General features: G+C 40.0%; 1 protein-coding gene across 14 annotated transcripts in view; it reads left to right on the forward strand.

Moving 5' to 3' along the window:
* FREM1 (FRAS1 related extracellular matrix 1) overlaps positions 1 to 17,757 on the forward strand; it is a 148,837-nt gene that overhangs the window by 86,500 nt on the left and 44,580 nt on the right. For 11 of the 14 annotated variants that reach the window (XR_010382638.1, XR_010382643.1, XR_010382639.1 and 8 more), the window contains 4 exons: positions 1,676 to 1,820; positions 5,580 to 5,721; positions 8,375 to 8,570; positions 12,646 to 12,910. Coding sequence is in view for 5 of the 14 variants with exons in the window: in XM_064490198.1 (XP_064346268.1) it covers positions 1,676 to 1,820; positions 5,580 to 5,721; positions 8,375 to 8,570; positions 12,646 to 12,910 (748 nt within the window). In the remaining 9 variants the exon portion in view is untranslated. Of the gene's footprint in view, positions 1 to 1,675; positions 1,821 to 5,579; positions 5,722 to 8,374; positions 8,571 to 12,645; positions 12,911 to 17,757 lie in introns of those variants that run through there. The other 3 variants (XM_064490199.1, XR_010382645.1, XR_010382644.1) reach the window with 3 other exon arrangements.

Consider the following 17,757-nt stretch of genomic DNA (forward strand, 5'->3'; position numbering starts at 1 on the left):
TGATCTTTTTAAACTGGTTTCTTGTGTTTAGCATAATGTTTTCAAGATGCATCCATATTGTAACATGAGTTGACACTCCATTCTTTTTTTATTGCCAAATAATATTCCATTTTGGAACATAACACAATTTATGTATCCATTCATCAGTTAATGGACATTTGGGTTACTTCCACTTTTTGACTATTATGAATAATGCTGTTATGAACATTCAAGTATGAGTTTTTGTATGGATATATATTTTCATTTATGTTGGATATATATCTAGGAGTGGAATTGCTGGGTCATATGTAATTCTATGTTTAACATCTTGAGGAACTTCCAAACTTTGTTTTCCAAAGTAGTTGCATCATTTTACATTTTTTCTCAGCAACATGTGAGAGTTCCAATTTCTCCACATCCTCACCAACATTTGTTATTGTCTGTCTTTTTTATTGTAGTCATCCTAGTGTGTGTGAAGCACTGTCTCATTGTGGTTTTGATTTCCATTTTCCTAATAGCTTATGGTGTTGAGCATTTTTTCATAGGTTTATTGGCTATTTGTTTATCTTCTTATATATTCGTTAGAAAAGATATCTATTTAGGTCCTTTGCTCATTTTGTAACTGGATTGTCTTTTGTTACTGAGTTGTTAGAGTTCTTAATACGTTCTGGATGCTAGACCCTTCATTATCAGATACATGATTTCTAAATATTTTCTCCAGTTCTGTGGGTTGTCATCTTTTTCTCCTTCAGTGGTATCATTTTGGAGTCCAAATTATCTGTGTTGTTGTTGTTGTTGTTGTTTTACTTTATTTTGGTGACTTGTGCTTTTGGTGTTTTATCTGAGAAATCATTACCCAACCCAAAGTCACAAATATTTTCTTCTAACAATTTTTCTAGTTTAACTCTTGGTATTTAGGTCTATGATCCATTTTGAGTTAATTTTTGTACGTAGTGTGAGGTAGGGATCCAACTTTTTTTTTTTTTTTTTTTTTTTTGCCTATGGGTATCCAGTTGTCCCAGCACTATTTACTGAAAGACTAGTCTTTCCCCATTGAATGGTCTCGGTGCCCTTGATGAAAATCAGTTGATCATAAATGTGTGAGTTTATTTCTGGACTCTCTTCTGTTAGGTTAATCTATCTCTATTCTCTGCCAGTACTATACTGTCTTGATTCCTGTAGCTTTGCAGTACTGAAAATGGGAAATGTGAGTCCTCCAACTTTGCTCTTCTTTTCTGAGACTGTTCTAGCTATTCTGGGTCTCTTACGTTTCCACATGAATGCTATGTAGGTTTTAAAAATAGTTTACATTTAAGTTTTCATTCATCTAGAATTAATTTTGAATATTGACTTGAGGTAGAGATCAAACTATAATTTTTCCTAAGTAAGGAACTAATTTTCTAATTCTTTTAAACACCCTGACACCATAGTCTTCATGTAGTTTGTAAAATAATATTTCCTTTTCTCACTAATTTTAAATAAGTCCCTTGTAAATGACTAACATATTTAAATAGGAATTTTTAATGAACTAAGAGGGCACTCTTACTTCAGAAAACAGTTCAATTTTACCTTATTGCACTGATTAATGAGCTCCTGATGATACCAATGCCTTGGAAATTGAAACAAATTTTATGTGACATACTTTGAAACGGTTCAACCATAAGATTGACTTTCTCTCTTTTTTCCCTTCTTCCAGGGATGAGGTTGGTGTATGTGCATGACGACTCAGAGAGTCTCACTGACGACTTTACAATCCAGCTGTCAGATGGGAAACATAGGATACTTAAAACCATTTCTGTAGAGGTCACCCCAGTTAATGATGAGAAACCAATGCTGCGCAGGTAGGCTACCTGAAAAGAGTTTCCCTTTTGGATTCTTTATAAAATTCCGAGGTCTGGAAGACTAGGTGCAAATGTGATGTGTGTGAAACAAGTCTTTGACAGTTCCTGCCTGTCACAACTTGCCCCACCTACTCAGGCACCTGGAACCTTCAGTGAAAATGTTAATGTTACCCCTCCTTAATAATTCTCAAATTAGCCTTTTTATTATTTGATTTTCTTCTAAAAATTGTATTTACTTGTAAATAATTCAAAGTGACTGAACATACAATATGAAATGAAGAGTGTACTAAATATTGAAACACATGTGTGTGCGCACGTGCACACACCAGAGTGTAATTAATATATAGATTGAACCAAAGTGTGATAGTAGTAACTTCAGGCAGCCCTCACTGTGGGTTTGGTCAAACTTTTAATTAAGTGTGGCTGAGGGAAATATGTCAGTGTTGCTTCTTTCGTCATCTCGGTATTCCATTGTCCACCAGTTCTCTACTATGTTCCATATGGATCATAGGTGATCCCTTGCCACCTGGGGTCAAGATGATCACTTTTTAAAAATTCAATACTGATATTATTAGTTGCAGACTTTGTCAATATCTCCTCTGTAACTGATCAGACTTTGATCAGAGGGTACAGAGTCTTCATCCCTTGTATTTCTATAGCTCCAACCATTTCTCTTATTATTAGATTCTGTACAGAGCTGTTCCAGCTTAGAACTTTAGGAAGCCCAACTCTTCAGGTTTTGTATGGAGAGAAATGTCTGCTTCTTGGCACCTCTTTGACCACCTCAGTGGTGCAGCAGTGAGAGGCACTGAGTAGACAGCCCGAGTTCTTATCAGAAAGTGAACAACTTCCTGCAAGTGTGTAAACTTCCAAAGTCTCCCCGACGTTGCAGAAAGGAGGACCTCAAAGAAGTCCCTTCATTTTTTCTGTCGATTCCTCTGCTATTCCCTGTGGACCACGAGTAAGGCCCTTGGAAAGCATTATGGGAAATACTGGAGGGAGTTTTTGGAGGGTTGCATCTGAGACGTCAGTTTGACTGAGGGTATTCAACAGAAACGTCTGTTTCCTGTTCTCCAGCTGGAATGTTGGATTAGTATTATCTCAATTATAAAAATGAAAAGATGAAGGCTCTTGTGGTGTGGAACCTCCTTCCTGATGACCTCACTTTATCTAAGAGGGAGGGAGAGAGGTGAAAACTGGGTGTTTATGAAGCCCTTACCATGTGACAGACTCTGTATCAGAGCCTGTCACATGTATTTATTTCTTAAATCCCCACCAAAATTGTGTAAATAGATATTATTATCCTCACTGAGAAAACTCGAATCAGAAAGGTAAAATAACTTAACAAGCTACGCATTCAACTCTGTGTGACTTATTATTTCTTGCTATGTTCTTGCTATTAAACTTCCTGGGACATCTTCACCTACAGAATCACCAAATCTCCTTCAACCCTGCTTCAAAAATCCCTCCTCCTTCTTTCTTTTCTTTTTTCTTTCTCTTCTTTTCCCTTCCATGTGTATCCTTGAGTCTCTCACCTCTTGCCTTCTCCCAGAGCATGCTCCATTATTTCTTCCCTGCTGCATCTTCAATCTCTCCCTTCTCATTCCTTCTGCTAACAAGACACGGGTTAATGGTTAAGAGAGCAAATTCTGGAGCCAGACTGCCTTGGTTCAGCTACTTACCGGTGGTGTGACCTTGAACCTGCTACTTAACCTCTCTCTTCCTCTTTGTCAACCTGTTTGTAAATGGGGATCATAGCAGTTTCCCCTTCATATGGTTGTTGAAAGGATTAAATGAATTAAATTATGTAAAAGTACTTGAAAGACTGGCTGGTCCACAGTAAGTTCTCCCCAGTGTTAGTGATTATCACCATTGCAAACAGGTATCCTCATTCTAAAACTACCACCATGACCCGCCCCTCATTCATTTCAGTGCCAGACGATTTGGAGGGACAGTTGTGCTTGTTTCCTCCATTCCTACCCACCGTCTCCAACCTCCCTTAAGAGTTCCCCTTGGCTTTCTCAACAAATCTAATGGCTCTTCTCATCTTGCTGGACCTTGTTAGAGCATTTGCCGCCATTTCTTTGATATTCCTTTTAGATGCTGTAATAGCTGCTTTTTGGCTCCTGGGGTTACATCCCCTTATCTCACCTCTGATTCTCGTTGCGGTTGTGTTGGAACCTACCCTGCATGCTGTCAGTGCTGCACCTAAATTCACATCGTGCTCTGCTTTTCTGCCTCTGGGCTTTCTCTGAAGCAGCAGTGGCTCATTCAACCCACGTGCAGGCGCAGTGAAAACACTCGGAGGGCAGCTCTCAAACTGTGAGAGCTGCTAGGTGAGTGTCCCAGCCTCCCGTCCTTCAGAAGCACAACGAGAGGCATGTTCTACGTGGCTCTTCAAAGGATCCCCAGGGGATTGAGCCCCATGGCAGTAGAAGCACCGTGTTGCCCTTTCCTCCTTCCCTCTCTTGTTCTTCTCTTCTCGCCTGTTCCTGAGATCACTTCCCAGATAAATTACCTCCACCAAAGTCCTGTCCCAGGGTCCCTTTCAAAGTAACTCAGACTGTGACATATTTTGTTCTCTCTTGGATTCTCTGGCATTTAATTCTGATTCTTTCTACCAGACTCCGTATCATCCTTATTATATTGGCTCCCTGTTTCAATCCATCTGTTTCTATTAAAAACACCACTAATCTCCATGAGTCCCAAAGTAAGTGATTTCATTAGCCTTCCAGAATGATGGGATTATTATTTGCCGGTAAAAAGGGGGGCAGAAATCACCTCTTACTGCTGGGGAAGATGCCAGTTCTAAGTACACAAGACAAGCCTAGGAAGAGAGGTTAGAGACTGAGGTGTTCAGGCGTGGGCTTCTCAGCAGGGGGGTGCAAGGCTGTTGAGAATGCCAGCTGATGCTACTCAGATGTCCTCGATCTGAATCCCCAGGACACTTGCCAGCTCTTCTCAGAAACAAGGTGTTAAGTTAGACAGAGTCAGGCTACGTGTGATGACCAAAACTGCGAGCTAGAAACACAGGTGGAAAGAAATCCCTTCCTCACTTCGGTGAGACCAGGGGAAATGACCACTCTGGCTGTGAAAGCAGCAGCCCTTGATGCGACACGTGAAAACCACAGCAGGAGTGTCTGTGGTAGGAGGAGCGGTTGCTCGCTGTCCCAGCCTTCGCTTCACGATGGAGCGGGCTTGGCAGCTGGAGCCCTTGGAAAAGAAGAATTGCTGTGAAGGGAACACTAGCTCCCCAGAACGTTACCAGGGAGAGGGAGAGTGATGCGGAGGGCTCCGGATTACCCGAATAGCACCAAACTCTTCATGGTCTATCATGAAGGTACCAGCACACCTGGGAATAAGTCACTTCATCTCTTTCAGTTTCTGTCTGTAATATGAGAACAATGACACCTCGCTGGCTGCCTTCACGGTGCTGTTGCTGTGTCAAATAAAATATTGGACACAAAGTCAGTGTATAAAATAAATTAGGACATAAAATTGTAATGTCCTGTCCCCGTAAACAATTAGAAGTATGTAATTACTTCATTTCACACTCATTGTTGCTAATTCTGTTTAGGACTTTAACGGAGGGTGAAATGAGAGCTTATTTCACGAGCCTGACTCATCATTTTCAGTACTTTCGATATTGAATATCATTCCCTAGTTTTTGAAGGTTGAGCACCGTAATAGTTATTATGGCTGTCCCCTGCTAAAGACATGGCTTTATTGTATCAAACCAGACATCTTCCTTTTTTACAGGAAGGCTGAAATTACAGTGAACACAGGCGAAACTCGTATTATTTCTAGCGCTGTTCTTTCAGCCATGGATGAAGACACACCCAGGGAGAAGATTTACTATTTATTTGAAAGGCTTCCCCAAAGTGGGCAACTTCAGCTTAAGGTTAGTGGCCTTTTTACTTTTATTATCTGTAAATGAATGTGACAAGTATAAATTTTCTCAATGCACAGATTTCTGCAACTGAATTTATTCTGTAATAGCCAGATTTTGCCCAAAAGTAAAAAAAAAAAAAAGAATAATTTTCCAATTTGGGGGTGAACTCTCACTATTCTAAATTTACTTTTTCAACTCAAGGTAAATTCAACCAAAAGCAAAGGATTTTCATTGCTCCTTCCCCCTTTGGATTGTACCTAAATTGGGAGGACAAAGTTACTGGGGTAAAGCAAGTTGCCTAGTTTCTGATGAGAATCAGGCATCTTTTGAGAGAGCTTTAATGCCACCAGATTTTTCTTAAAAAAAAAAAAAAAACATTTAGAGCAGTTATTGTCAGTATCAACAAACTGATTCTAAATTTTATCTGGAAAGGCAAAATACCCAGAATAGCCAATACAATATTGAAGGAGAACAAAATTGATACTATCTGACTTCAGCATTTACCATTCAACTGTGGTGATCCAGACAGTGTGCGTTTGGTAAAAGAATAAACAAGTAGATTAATGAAACAGAATAGGGAGCCCAGAAATTGATCCACTCAAGTGTGGTCAAAAGATCTTTGACAAAGGAGCAGAGATAATATGATAGGGAAGAGATAGTCTTTTAACAAATAGTGCTGACTATTCTGGTTCAGACTTTGTGTATGATGCCCAAGCACGAGCCCAATACAAATCAGAGATCCATCACTTGAGTAATCCGTCAAAATGTTCATTTGAATGGTGGATTAAGGCTGGCAACAACCACCACCAGCCATCCCCAGTGAGATCGTTCTACTGAACCTTTAACTCTTCATGTCATGTACATGCAGCCCTAGAAAAGCAGGAAAGATTCACTTAGCGTGGAGCAGCTTGATAGTCTTAAATTATGAGCACCATAGAGAATCGAAGTGAAGAACAATCACTGATTTAAACTGAGGTGCAGCTGTGTCCTTATTTCATTTCAAAGAGTAATGAAGCAGAAATGCAGTGGGAGCTCACACATTTGGGTGGCATGGGAACCGAAGTGTTTTGGTTATGTGAAAATCCAGATGGGTCCAGGTTCCCAGTATGGTGCCACAGAGTTCTCTCCCGGCTCTCACGGGATTCTCCATGTCTCTCCAAGACCAGGGACTGAGTTTCCTGGACTTTCTCAAGTGCCTTTGTTTCCTTGTTGACTTTTCTTCCTTTTCCTTACCTTCAGCCTGACTCTTAATTTCTTCCTCCTTGGGGGCTTGCAAATGATTTCGTCGAGTCACGGCTCACATGTGGAAGTGCATGTGGGGACTTGGATGGAGATGAGGAAAAGCAAAAGACATCTTTTTTCTTTATTTACTTCCTGGAACAAGATTATAAAGAAAAAGGTTAAATAGAATTGCAGGCTGTCCAGTTTAAAACCAGGAAGAGAATCTGTCTTAAAAATTAAATTTACAAAGAGATCTTATGACGAAAACAAACAGTGAGCTTAATTATTACAATATAATTAACTTTTTTCCTCAGTGAGCACTGGGGCAGAACATACCTGTGTACAAACGTTAGAGGGGCACAAACATTAAAGAGGAGGGAACTTTATCAGATAGAGTGACGTAAAGGGAAGTGATAACACTGTGAGGGGAGAGGAAGGCAAAGCTTTTTTTTTTCAGGAACTGGAAGTCTGTGAAATAATAATGTGTCAAGGGAAATAAAAATGGATGATTTAAATTTCTGGTTTAGCTTCTTAAATCAGACAGGAAAAGCACAAGGTAATACCATATAGTAAATTTTTAAGATGACATTTTTCTTGAAAAAAAGTAAATGACTTCTACAAGCCCCTTTTAGCAAAAGCTATGCATCTTAAGAGAATAACAATAGAATTATTAATCAGATACAGATTGATTATTATTGTATTTTCTGATACTCTCCATTGTCAGCTCTCCCTCAGTGCAAGGACTTCTTTTTATTGAAAATGCCACAATTTCTGCACTGAGTTGTATACAGAATATATGCTTAGCTAATGCTAGCTTGTTTTTAGAAGAGTATGATACATAGTGTATATTTGCAGTTGTTTTTGTGCTGACTCAAGATATAAATGTAGAGAGTGTTAGGGACTTTGATAATTCTCTTTGGACTTTAGTAAGCCTAGAAAATATATGGAGGGTAAATACACCCATTCTGTTTGTGTTTTATTTATTTCAGTTAAGCCTAGTGACAATCCAGTGTGAAAAAATCAGTTTAATTAATTGTACAATAATATGAACTAAGAAAAAAAAGGAAATCCCAAATGAAACACATTTAAATTTTAAATAATCAATTCCAACAGCTCGACTACCCACCTGCTCTCATTAATTGGAATATTTAATCAGCTATGATTGCTTACGATAAATACCTTGGCAGTAGCACTGCTGTTGAATTGCCACATGACTTGGTCAGAAATCCTTTGGTTAAAGCTAATCTTTTTTCCAAGGTCCAAAATTGTTTTAATATATTTCTTCCAATGGAAAAATATAAGATAGAATGGCAAAACATTGCATCTGGAGTTTCCCTGAAGTATCCTTTCTATTAGAAGTTTTCAAGGATATGGAAAAAGTCCACTAACACAGCTTGGGGGGAAAAAACATGGGCAGCTGACTAATTCTGGCCCCTTTCAGACAGGGAGGAGCTGGGTCCCTCTGGCCCCTGGCATGAAGTGCACTCAGGATGAAGTGGATCTGAACTTGCTGAGATACACACACACCAGGGCAGGGGATTCCCAGAACCGAGACAGCTTCACCTTCTACCTCTGGGATGGTGACAACAGGTCACCTGCGTTTGACTGTCACATCACCATCAAGGATATGGGAAAAGGTAAAGCATGTTTATCAAGTTTTATTGGGACCAACATTTACAACTTTACAACAATAAATGTAAGCGCTCAAAGTTTTCACCTCCCTCCCTCCCTCCCACCCTTTCCTCTTTCCCTCCTTTCCTTTCTTCCTTCCATTCTTTATACTTGAAATTCCATCATTTATGATTTGATCCTTTAGCTCTTCACTTGCTTTGCCTGGGATCCATGAGAGTTATGGGAGTAACCAGCTCATTCGTTACTTTCATTGTTTCAAAAAACCTATTAGAAATCCAGCTTTGCGCACAATATGGCTGCATAGGCTACTTTAACCATCAGAGTTTTATGCTTTAAGTAAAATTTTACCAAATCCACGTGATAGCTCTAGTTTTATCTTCAGGAATTGAATTATCACTTGAAAATGGAGTTTGAAAGGAAAAATATTTCCAATACAATTATAATAGAGGAAATTATACACTAATATAATAATAATAAAGGAAATTTTAAAAATTTTAAAATAATAAAAAAGAAGTTTGCTATCGAAAAGATTGTAAGTTGTTGCTCTTTTCACTTTGGAAGTGTTAACACATGCTCTTTAGGGACGGGGAGACCTGTAGTAAGGTAATAAGCTTCTCTTTAATTAATTAAGCAGACTATTTGCATGATATGACTAGCAGCATGTAAGTAGTCATAAGAGGAGAGTGAAAAAAATACTGGAAAGAAAGCTCAGCAAAGGACAGTGTAAGCCATTGATTTCCAACTGTCACTCCCCCATACTTTTGCTTAGAGCTTGTATGAGGAGGGTAAAGATTATATTTCATTAATCTATACAGTTCAAGATCTGTATATTCCCAGAACCAAGCATAGTCTTAGATCCTCAGTATATGCTTGATTGACAAATATGCTTCCTTTTTTGCCTTGGCTGCCAGGAAGCTCAGAGCTAAATTAAGTTGGATGCTTAAATGCAATAAAAATCTTACTTCATGTGCATGGTTAAATGACAGTTATCCTGAGTTTTTTTAATTATTTATTTATTTATTTATTTATAATTGAAGTACAGTCAATTACAATGTGTCAGTCTCTGGTGTACAGCACAATGCCCCAGTTATCAAGATTATTTTTAAACAAATGTTAAGCCAGCATGATTGATTTTAAGATGTTTATTTTGGCCTGTTTATATGTGTATATATATACTTCATTTGCTTGTTTCCTTGAAGATGTCTAATAAATGACTCCCAGATAAGCTACGTGTTAGTGTACACATGTATTTCTCTCTGCAAAAGTAAGGCTATGTTCATCATAACTATCTGTCCAGGCAAAACATAATATGAGTAAAATATCAGGGCAGACAACACATCTATTAGGGCAGGCAGTCTTCTCATTGCCTTAGCTCGGTGCATTCCCACGTAGGAAATTTCTGTTCCACACAGCCACCTGGAGACTCTTTCCAGCTAGAGGACCCTTTGTCTCTGAAGGCCATGGAGTCACTTTGGGAATGGAATATGGAGGAAAATGAGAGGATTTCATGGAATAGGCTTGGAGGTGGAGTGCTTGTCTTCTGCACATCCCAGAGGCTGAATTGCTGGCACGCACCGCATTAAGGGAGTCTGGGCAGTAGAAACTGTATGTAGTAGTGCATCTCGGAAGAAAAGGAATTGAGGCTGGTGAGTGCCTGCCCAGTCTCTCCTACAACTGACATGTGATTATTTTCTAAAATGATTTGTGAAAACTTACGTCAAGTAGATACATTAACCTGTTATCATTTTCAGTAATTCAAAAAAAAATTTTTTTATGTAATGGTGTTTTATCTTCTGCGCAGTATTCTGTCCTTCCTCAGTCCTCCTCCTCCTCCTTCACTGCTGCTGTTTCATCTTCCTTTTTTCTTCCTTCCTTCCTTTCTTTTTTTCTTTCTTTACTTAGCATCAGTTTTCTCAGCTTGCAGTATAACTTTATAACCATAATTGTTCTTCTCTAAATGAAGCTATACTGAATTGTTAGACTAAAGCATACTCTATATTAGCACATTGAACACTTGGGTTGTTTCCATCTGGGAGCTTTTATAAATAACACTGTACCTTCCCATTGTGCTGTGTCTTCTGATATGCACAGTGGCAAACCTGATGTGGACATCTTTGAGAGAAGTTTAAAATGACTTTGTCTGTAGTTGGCCCCAATCCATATACTGCCATGACAGTGCTGAAAAATTACCTTCAGGCAAAACCTACATGCTCTTCCTCCTTTCAGATCTATCTTCTGCTCCTGGTGAAACCTCTTGTGGAAGATTTTCGTTTCCCCAGCCTTGTTCATTCTTTGTACTTCCTTGATATATTCCTCTTGACTCCCTCTGAAGCATCTGGGGCTCAGGTTTTGATTTAAAATTAGGTTGCTCATTGATTATACATTGGACTTAAGTTGCATAGCATTTTAAGTTAAAAGTATAGTCTACCAAAAAGACTAATTTGATCATCTAAAGCAGGGTTTCCTGATCTTGGCAATACTGGCATTTGGGGCTGGGTAAGTCTTTGTTGTAATGGCCTTTCTTGTGCATTGTAGAGTTTTTAGCAGCATCTGTGGTCTCTGCCCACTAGAAGCCAGTAGCACCCCCCACCCCAGATAGGACAACCAAAATGTCTCCAGACACTGCCAAATGTCCCCGGGGGAGGCAAAATTGTCCCCTGTTGAGAACCACTGGGCTAAAATTATGCCTCCTTGATGCTTTATCTTCATTTTTTGTTTCCTCACGGGACTGAATGTCTTTTCAAAATTTTATTGACTATTTGTATTTTTAACTTAGAAATGACTGGCCATCTGTTTCACACATATTTCCTTTTGGATATTCACCCTTTGAGTGTTGATTTATAAGAATTCTTTATATATTAAAGAGAGGAAGCAAAATAATACAGTGTTTGAGTTTGTGCTCTTGGGTCAGGTGGTTTGAGTACAAATTCTAGCTCTACCTTTCATAATTGTGTAGTCATTAGCAAGTTAGTTAACATTCCTACACCTTATTTCCCTCATTTATAGCCTGAGAAATATGACAATAGCCTATCTCATAGGGTTGGAATGAAGAGGTAACAGACTTTAGCCCTGTGCCTGGCACACAGTAGAAACACGTAGTGTTTCAGTTATGATCATTTTTTAAATGAACCTCAGATGTGTGAAATTGGATGATAATCCTTGTTTGTGACACTGTGTTCTTAGTCTATGTGCGATCCACTTGTACTTTGCTCACTTAGACACTCATTCGTACATTCTTTTAAAAACACGTAATAGCACCTGTGCAGCCATCGTACCTATGAGGACTAGAATATTAACAGCATCAGACATCTCCCTGTGTGCTCTTTCCATCCTCCAGAGACAACCATCATCCCGAATTTTGTACTGATTTTCTTACTTTTGTTTATAGTTTTCTGGGACTTACTCACCTAACAAATGTTAATAAGCTACATGTGTGTTGTTGCATCTAACTCTAGTTTATTCATTTTGCTACTGTACACAAATCAGTTGTATGAGTGGACCAGGGTTTGTTTATCCGTCCATCTTTTGAGAAGGCATTTGGGTGGTTTCCAGTGTTTCAGTTACAAACAGTGCTGCCGTGACCTTTCTAGCACAGATCTTCTGGGTACAAGTGCGCATGTTTCTCTCCAGCACATAGCTGGAGGGGAACCACTGGGTCAAGGCATATGTGAGGATTCAGTGCTTTACAAAATCACACCAAATTGTGTACCATTCACACTCCTACCAGAATCAAATGCAAGAGTCTACATCTTCTTCAATATTTGGTGTCATATGACTTCTACATCTTTGCCAGTTGAAGGGTTACGAGATGGCAGCTTATTATGTTCTTGATTTGTATTCCAAGATAATTAATGAGATTGAGCATATTTCTGTGTCTTTATTGGCCATGTATGTTTCCCCTTCTCTGTAATATCTGCTCATGTCTTTTGCTGAATTCTTTTACTGAGTCTAGACATAGAAACCCTGCTGTGTCATATTAGTTTGGATTTCTGCTCAGTTTGGCCTTTGTTTTTTGCCTTTACCTTGGATATTTTCTTTTTTACAAATTGGTTCTTGACCACAAACTCTTCTGCCACCCAGGTGATATTGTCATCCTTGCAAAACCACTTGTGGTGTCTAAAGGTGACAGAGGTTTCCTGACAACCTCCACTCTCCTTGCTTCGGACGGAACAGACAAGCCTGAGGAACTGCTCTATGTCATCACCTCGCCCCCGCGACACGGCCAGGTCGAATATGTTCGTTATCCTGGAGTCCCCATCACAAGCTTCAGCCAAATGGACATCGCAGGACAGACAGTCTGCTACGTACATAAGAGCACAGCCGCTGTCCACAGAGATTCATTCAGGTGAGCCGCGAGGCGACTTCAGAACCCCTTCCCTGGATTAAAGCTTAGAAAGACAAAAGGAGGGGGAAACAGTGAGTCCTTTCCCAGCTCTGGTATAAATACGCTCTTCTTCCACTGCCTAGATGGATGAAAGGGAAGGGTGCACAATTAAAATGACAGCAGCCAGGCAAGAAATTAGGGCTTGTTGTTTAAAAATAAACACATAAGCAGATCTAAATGCAAGCTGTTCCATGAAGAGGAATGCAAAGACCTAAGGATCCCAGCTAATGAGAGATGCAGAAAAGCAATTTACCTCTTTTCTGAGTATGTTTTTCTATATGAGGAAAAGGAATTTGCTAGTAAACATTTGGCAGAAGCAGACAGTGCCTTTTGACACATTGTATTCCGGTAACTGTATCATAAATCATGTTGTCATAAAGTGGATCGTATTTCGCCATAGAAACAATGTTATAATTGGGGGCTGTGCACCTGTGCAAGGATTCTGTATCAAATAAATCACAGGAATGAATAACAATCTGTTGAAAAGGCAAAGATACAACATTAATGAAAGCCTGCATTCGTTTTAAATATTGAAATCTGTTTCCAGTTACAGAAAGCAAGAAAAACTCTAGAGAGTCTATCACTTAGCAGTTCTCAAAGCTGGTTGAACTTGAGGTCGTAGATAGAAATATAGATCCGCAGGGCTGGGATGAGAACCTGGAAATCTTAGACTAGCCTCTGCGGGACCATGGTACGTATCTATCCCTGAGTTTTACCAATTAAGAAGGAAGCCCTGAGAGTGTTGTTTCACCTTCGATACACACAGGGCTTGTGGCCTCCAGAAAAATTTTTACCATATCAGACTACAGCTTTTAGAAGAATGCTATAAAATAACATCAATGTAGCATCCTCCTGTGTTACTTGAGGGACTCCCAGAAACCGGCAAGTACACTGCTGTACTCATGTTCAAATACCACTCTCCTCTATCGTATATCTTATCTGTCTAAACTCAATATGTCTGCTACGATAAACACTTGTAAAATGTCAGTAAAGATGATTTTGCTTGCCTTTTTGGCATTTGGAATGACGGCTTGGAAAGATGATTTGGATACTTCAGTTGTTAAACAAAAAAATCCAGAGAAGTTTGGACTAATATCTTCCTTTTTTTTCTCTTGACAAATGTTCTGAACAAGCAGATCATCAGCTGGTAATCATCCGGTTGGTCACTTTCTTCATAACCAATTCAGGGGCTGAGTGTTGCTAATAGTCACTAAAACATGAGAAGCGGGGATGACTTTTCACATCAATTCTGTGGTGCTGGAAGTGGTCCAGGGCCACAGGCTTGGGGTCAGTTACTGCCTCCAATACTCACATCTCTGGCCTTCCTCAAGCCACATGTTCTCCTGTGCTCCCACGAACTCTTCCGTGAAAAGGAGCAATGCTCACAGTAATTGCCTCACAGAGTTGTTGAGTTTAAACGAGCTTCTGAATGTGAAGTTCTTAATACATGGCTCACAGGAAACACAAGACAAGTGTTAGCTTCTGTCATTACTATTACTGTTGTTGTTGTCATTCTTATTGTTATCATCCTTTTTATATTCTTTCCTTGGCCCCCTTTTTTCTCTCCAATCTGTACAACACCGAGACTAGTCTTATAAGTTACAAAAAGCAATGATTATTCTTTTCTTCCTGTTTGTTAATGGAGGGTGGAAGGCTTCTTGGCTTAACCATGTATATCAGATTCAGAGCTTTTTCTTCTTTTAATATTTTATTTATTTATTTATTATTGTATTATTTAATTGTTCTATTGAGGGGGCAAGCAGGTTTATTTATTTTTAGAACAGGTACTGGGCATTGAACCCGGGACCGCGTGCGTGCTAAGCATGGGCTCCACCACTTGAGCTGTACCCTCCCCCCGCTGGAGCTTTTACTTTTACACACATTTCTGGAACTTTTTGCTCCTGTCCATTCCTGCTTTCCCCCGTGAATGCCCATGGATTGTCTGCTGAAGACATTAATGACTGTATTGGAGAAACCAGAGATTCTGCTGATGAAGCCAAAGAATGAAGGTGTAAAGATATTCAGAAATAAAGACGAGGTATTAATCAGATGATAGTGATGAGCTGAGAATGAAAAACAGAATCCCTGATATGAGGATTGGTGACACCATACCAGTTTCCTGATTCACATCCATAGAGAGCCACACTAGATGTCATTTTAGAAAGCATTTCTCCCAGGAGTTTCTAAATTTCTAGATCCTCAAGAGAGTTTACCTGAGAGATTTATAAAAGTATAAATTCTTGGACCTCACCGTGGAGAGGCAACTTTGATAAGTCCAGTTTTGGGCCCAGAAATACGTATTTTTAAAAGCTCTCCAGGTGATTCTGTTGCTGTTGGGACCAGTCATCTAAGGTCTGGTCCAGTCCATCGTTTTGAGTATGTTCTGAGGAGTTTGAGGATTTCCAAAAGCTCCCTGGGGGCCTCCCAGAGACAGAAAACGAAGGGGCACAACTGGTGGGGTTCTGCAGCTTGGTCTGCAGAGAGAACGTTCTTTGGTTTAGTCTTCTGGTGGTTTTTAGCTTGTATTGCACACTGGGCTTCTGGGCAAGGTTTTCTTTTAGTGAAGAACCTGTGGCGATCAGTACCACCAATGATACAAAGATGCAAAGTGATATGTGCTGGTGTAGGAAGGAGGCAAGAAATAATAGGGATTCAAGCCTGAACAACCACTCCCTTTAGTTCTCTCAGTCCTTCTCTTTCAAGAAGGAAGTCTCAGGCTGGTGCTCTGAGGTCTTTGACAGTTCCTCAGTATTAGCTGTTTTCCCTTTTTAGCAAAGAGCGAACAGGCCTCAGGCTCCAAGCCATTGGCCAACAATATCTAACGAGGATGAAAAACAGTTTGTTTTCTTGTATTTATTTGTGTATTATTTATGGTGATTAAGTTTTTATGAGTTAAAACTTGCAGCTTTTAGTAGTGAAAAAGTTTCAAGTAGAATTAATTTAAGCATAAAAGTGAGTTGATACAAAGCAAAACAGTAAGTAATCAGAGTGCAGGTCGTACTAGAAAATGGCAGAAATTGCAAGGATGGCGTTTGAATGGCTCAAGATTAGGAAACAGGTGGGTAGGGATAAAATATACTAACCGCAAAGGCTGGAAAATGGATTTGCTCCAGTTCCTTCCTTATGTGTCGGAAAGCTAGCATTGCTTGAATAGCTGCAGAGCATCAGGCGGAGGACCAGACCCTTTTTTGGTGTGTGTCATTTCCCTTAAGCCTTCCACCACCGCCTTGAGGGGGATGGCTTGTTCCCTTTTTGTGGATGAGAAAACTGAGGTTCTGTCAGTTTATGTCACCTAAATTGATGTAACTAAGTATCAGAGCTGAATTTGGGCTGGGATTTTGTTTTGGAGGGTACTTTCCATCACACCTGACTGTACCCAAAATTTGTGGAGAATGTGTACTTGTGGGAAGGAGCAGCCTTACCGTGTCCTTCTAATGTTTGACCAGCAGTTCTACATGTTTATAATAGAAGAGCCTAGCATCTGCCCAGGACCCTCTTTTTAATCTCTTCATTTCACTAACCCAATCACGGACCGCTGAGTTGTTTGTCAGGTGGCGCTAAACCAAGGCTGAAAGCCTGTTTTAATGAAAGTGTGATCGCGGTGCTTTTTAAAAATTAAATATATGCAACCAATCTAATCACCTCAATTTATGTTGCTTGCTGTTAAATCTGGCAAGAAATTTGGCTGAGTAGAAGAGATAAATTCTGTGGCAGAGAATTTCCCCCCTTCTCGTTTTAATGTAAGAGATGGCAACATTAATTAAATGGAGGAATTTAATGGTCAGATTTTACCTTCTGCAAAAATATTTTGTGAATCATAAATTTCTCCTGTATTGTTTGGTGCTGCTGGCCTGGAAGAAAGATTTGGCAGCACATTCTAGGACAGATGACACCAAGTGATTAGCAAGCTGACTTCAGCTGCTGGCAGCCGGGGACTAAAAGAACATGCTAATGTCCTCCGTTTTGACATGCCGGCTGGACTTTTTTTTTTTTTTTTCCTGAAGAACTGGCTCTACTTATGATTCCATTTTTATCTTTTAAATGCCATGACAGATGGCAGATTCTTCAGCCAACTCTATTGCCAGGAAATGCAGAAAGCTTGAAAGCACCATGGTAATGGTGAAATCAGACCAGGCAGGCACCCCTTACAAATCTAAGAGTCATTCCCCAGATTTCATGAGACAGTGGTCATCTTGGCTGTGTCTCTTCTTGGTGGGGTGGAAGGGGGGAGAGGAGGCGTGATAAAGGAAATTAAACAGTGTGGACACACAGAAAGAGCCACTGCCTCGATACCACCAGCTTCTTAACCTCAGAATGGATGCCATTACAGCAATGGCACTCTTGTTCTAAAACCTGAAAATGCAATTTGAAATGATATAAAATAAAGTTCCTTTTGGGGCGGGTGTAGTGGAGCATTTGGAAGATCATCTGGTCAACCTTTGTAGATGTGAAGCGCTGACCTTGTCACACTGGTGCTGCCAGGCTTATTTTGACTGGGATGCCAACCATGACCGTTCACTCTGTTTCTGTGTCTCTCTGATATGTTCTCTGCCTGTGAGTACTTTGCATTGTTCTTTGTGAAAGTGGAATGATGTGTTAGTTCCAGTCATGTTTAGACATTGCATCCTTTCGCCACTGGCTTGTGAGCTTTCGGTCAGTGCAGACAGCTGTCCCAGCTGGGAACGCTGGCCTCAGGAGACATATTTCTCACCTTTACATGGTCCCTGGGCTGCTTGCCCTCATTTCCGTCTGTCTCACGGCAGGCTGCCGATTACTGACGTGGTCAGATGCCCCTCTTAGGCAGGGAG

Source organism: Camelus dromedarius, chromosome 10 (assembly GCF_036321535.1).
Source record: "Camelus dromedarius isolate mCamDro1 chromosome 10, mCamDro1.pat, whole genome shotgun sequence".
Classification (NCBI taxonomy): Eukaryota; Metazoa; Chordata; class Mammalia; order Artiodactyla; family Camelidae; genus Camelus; species Camelus dromedarius.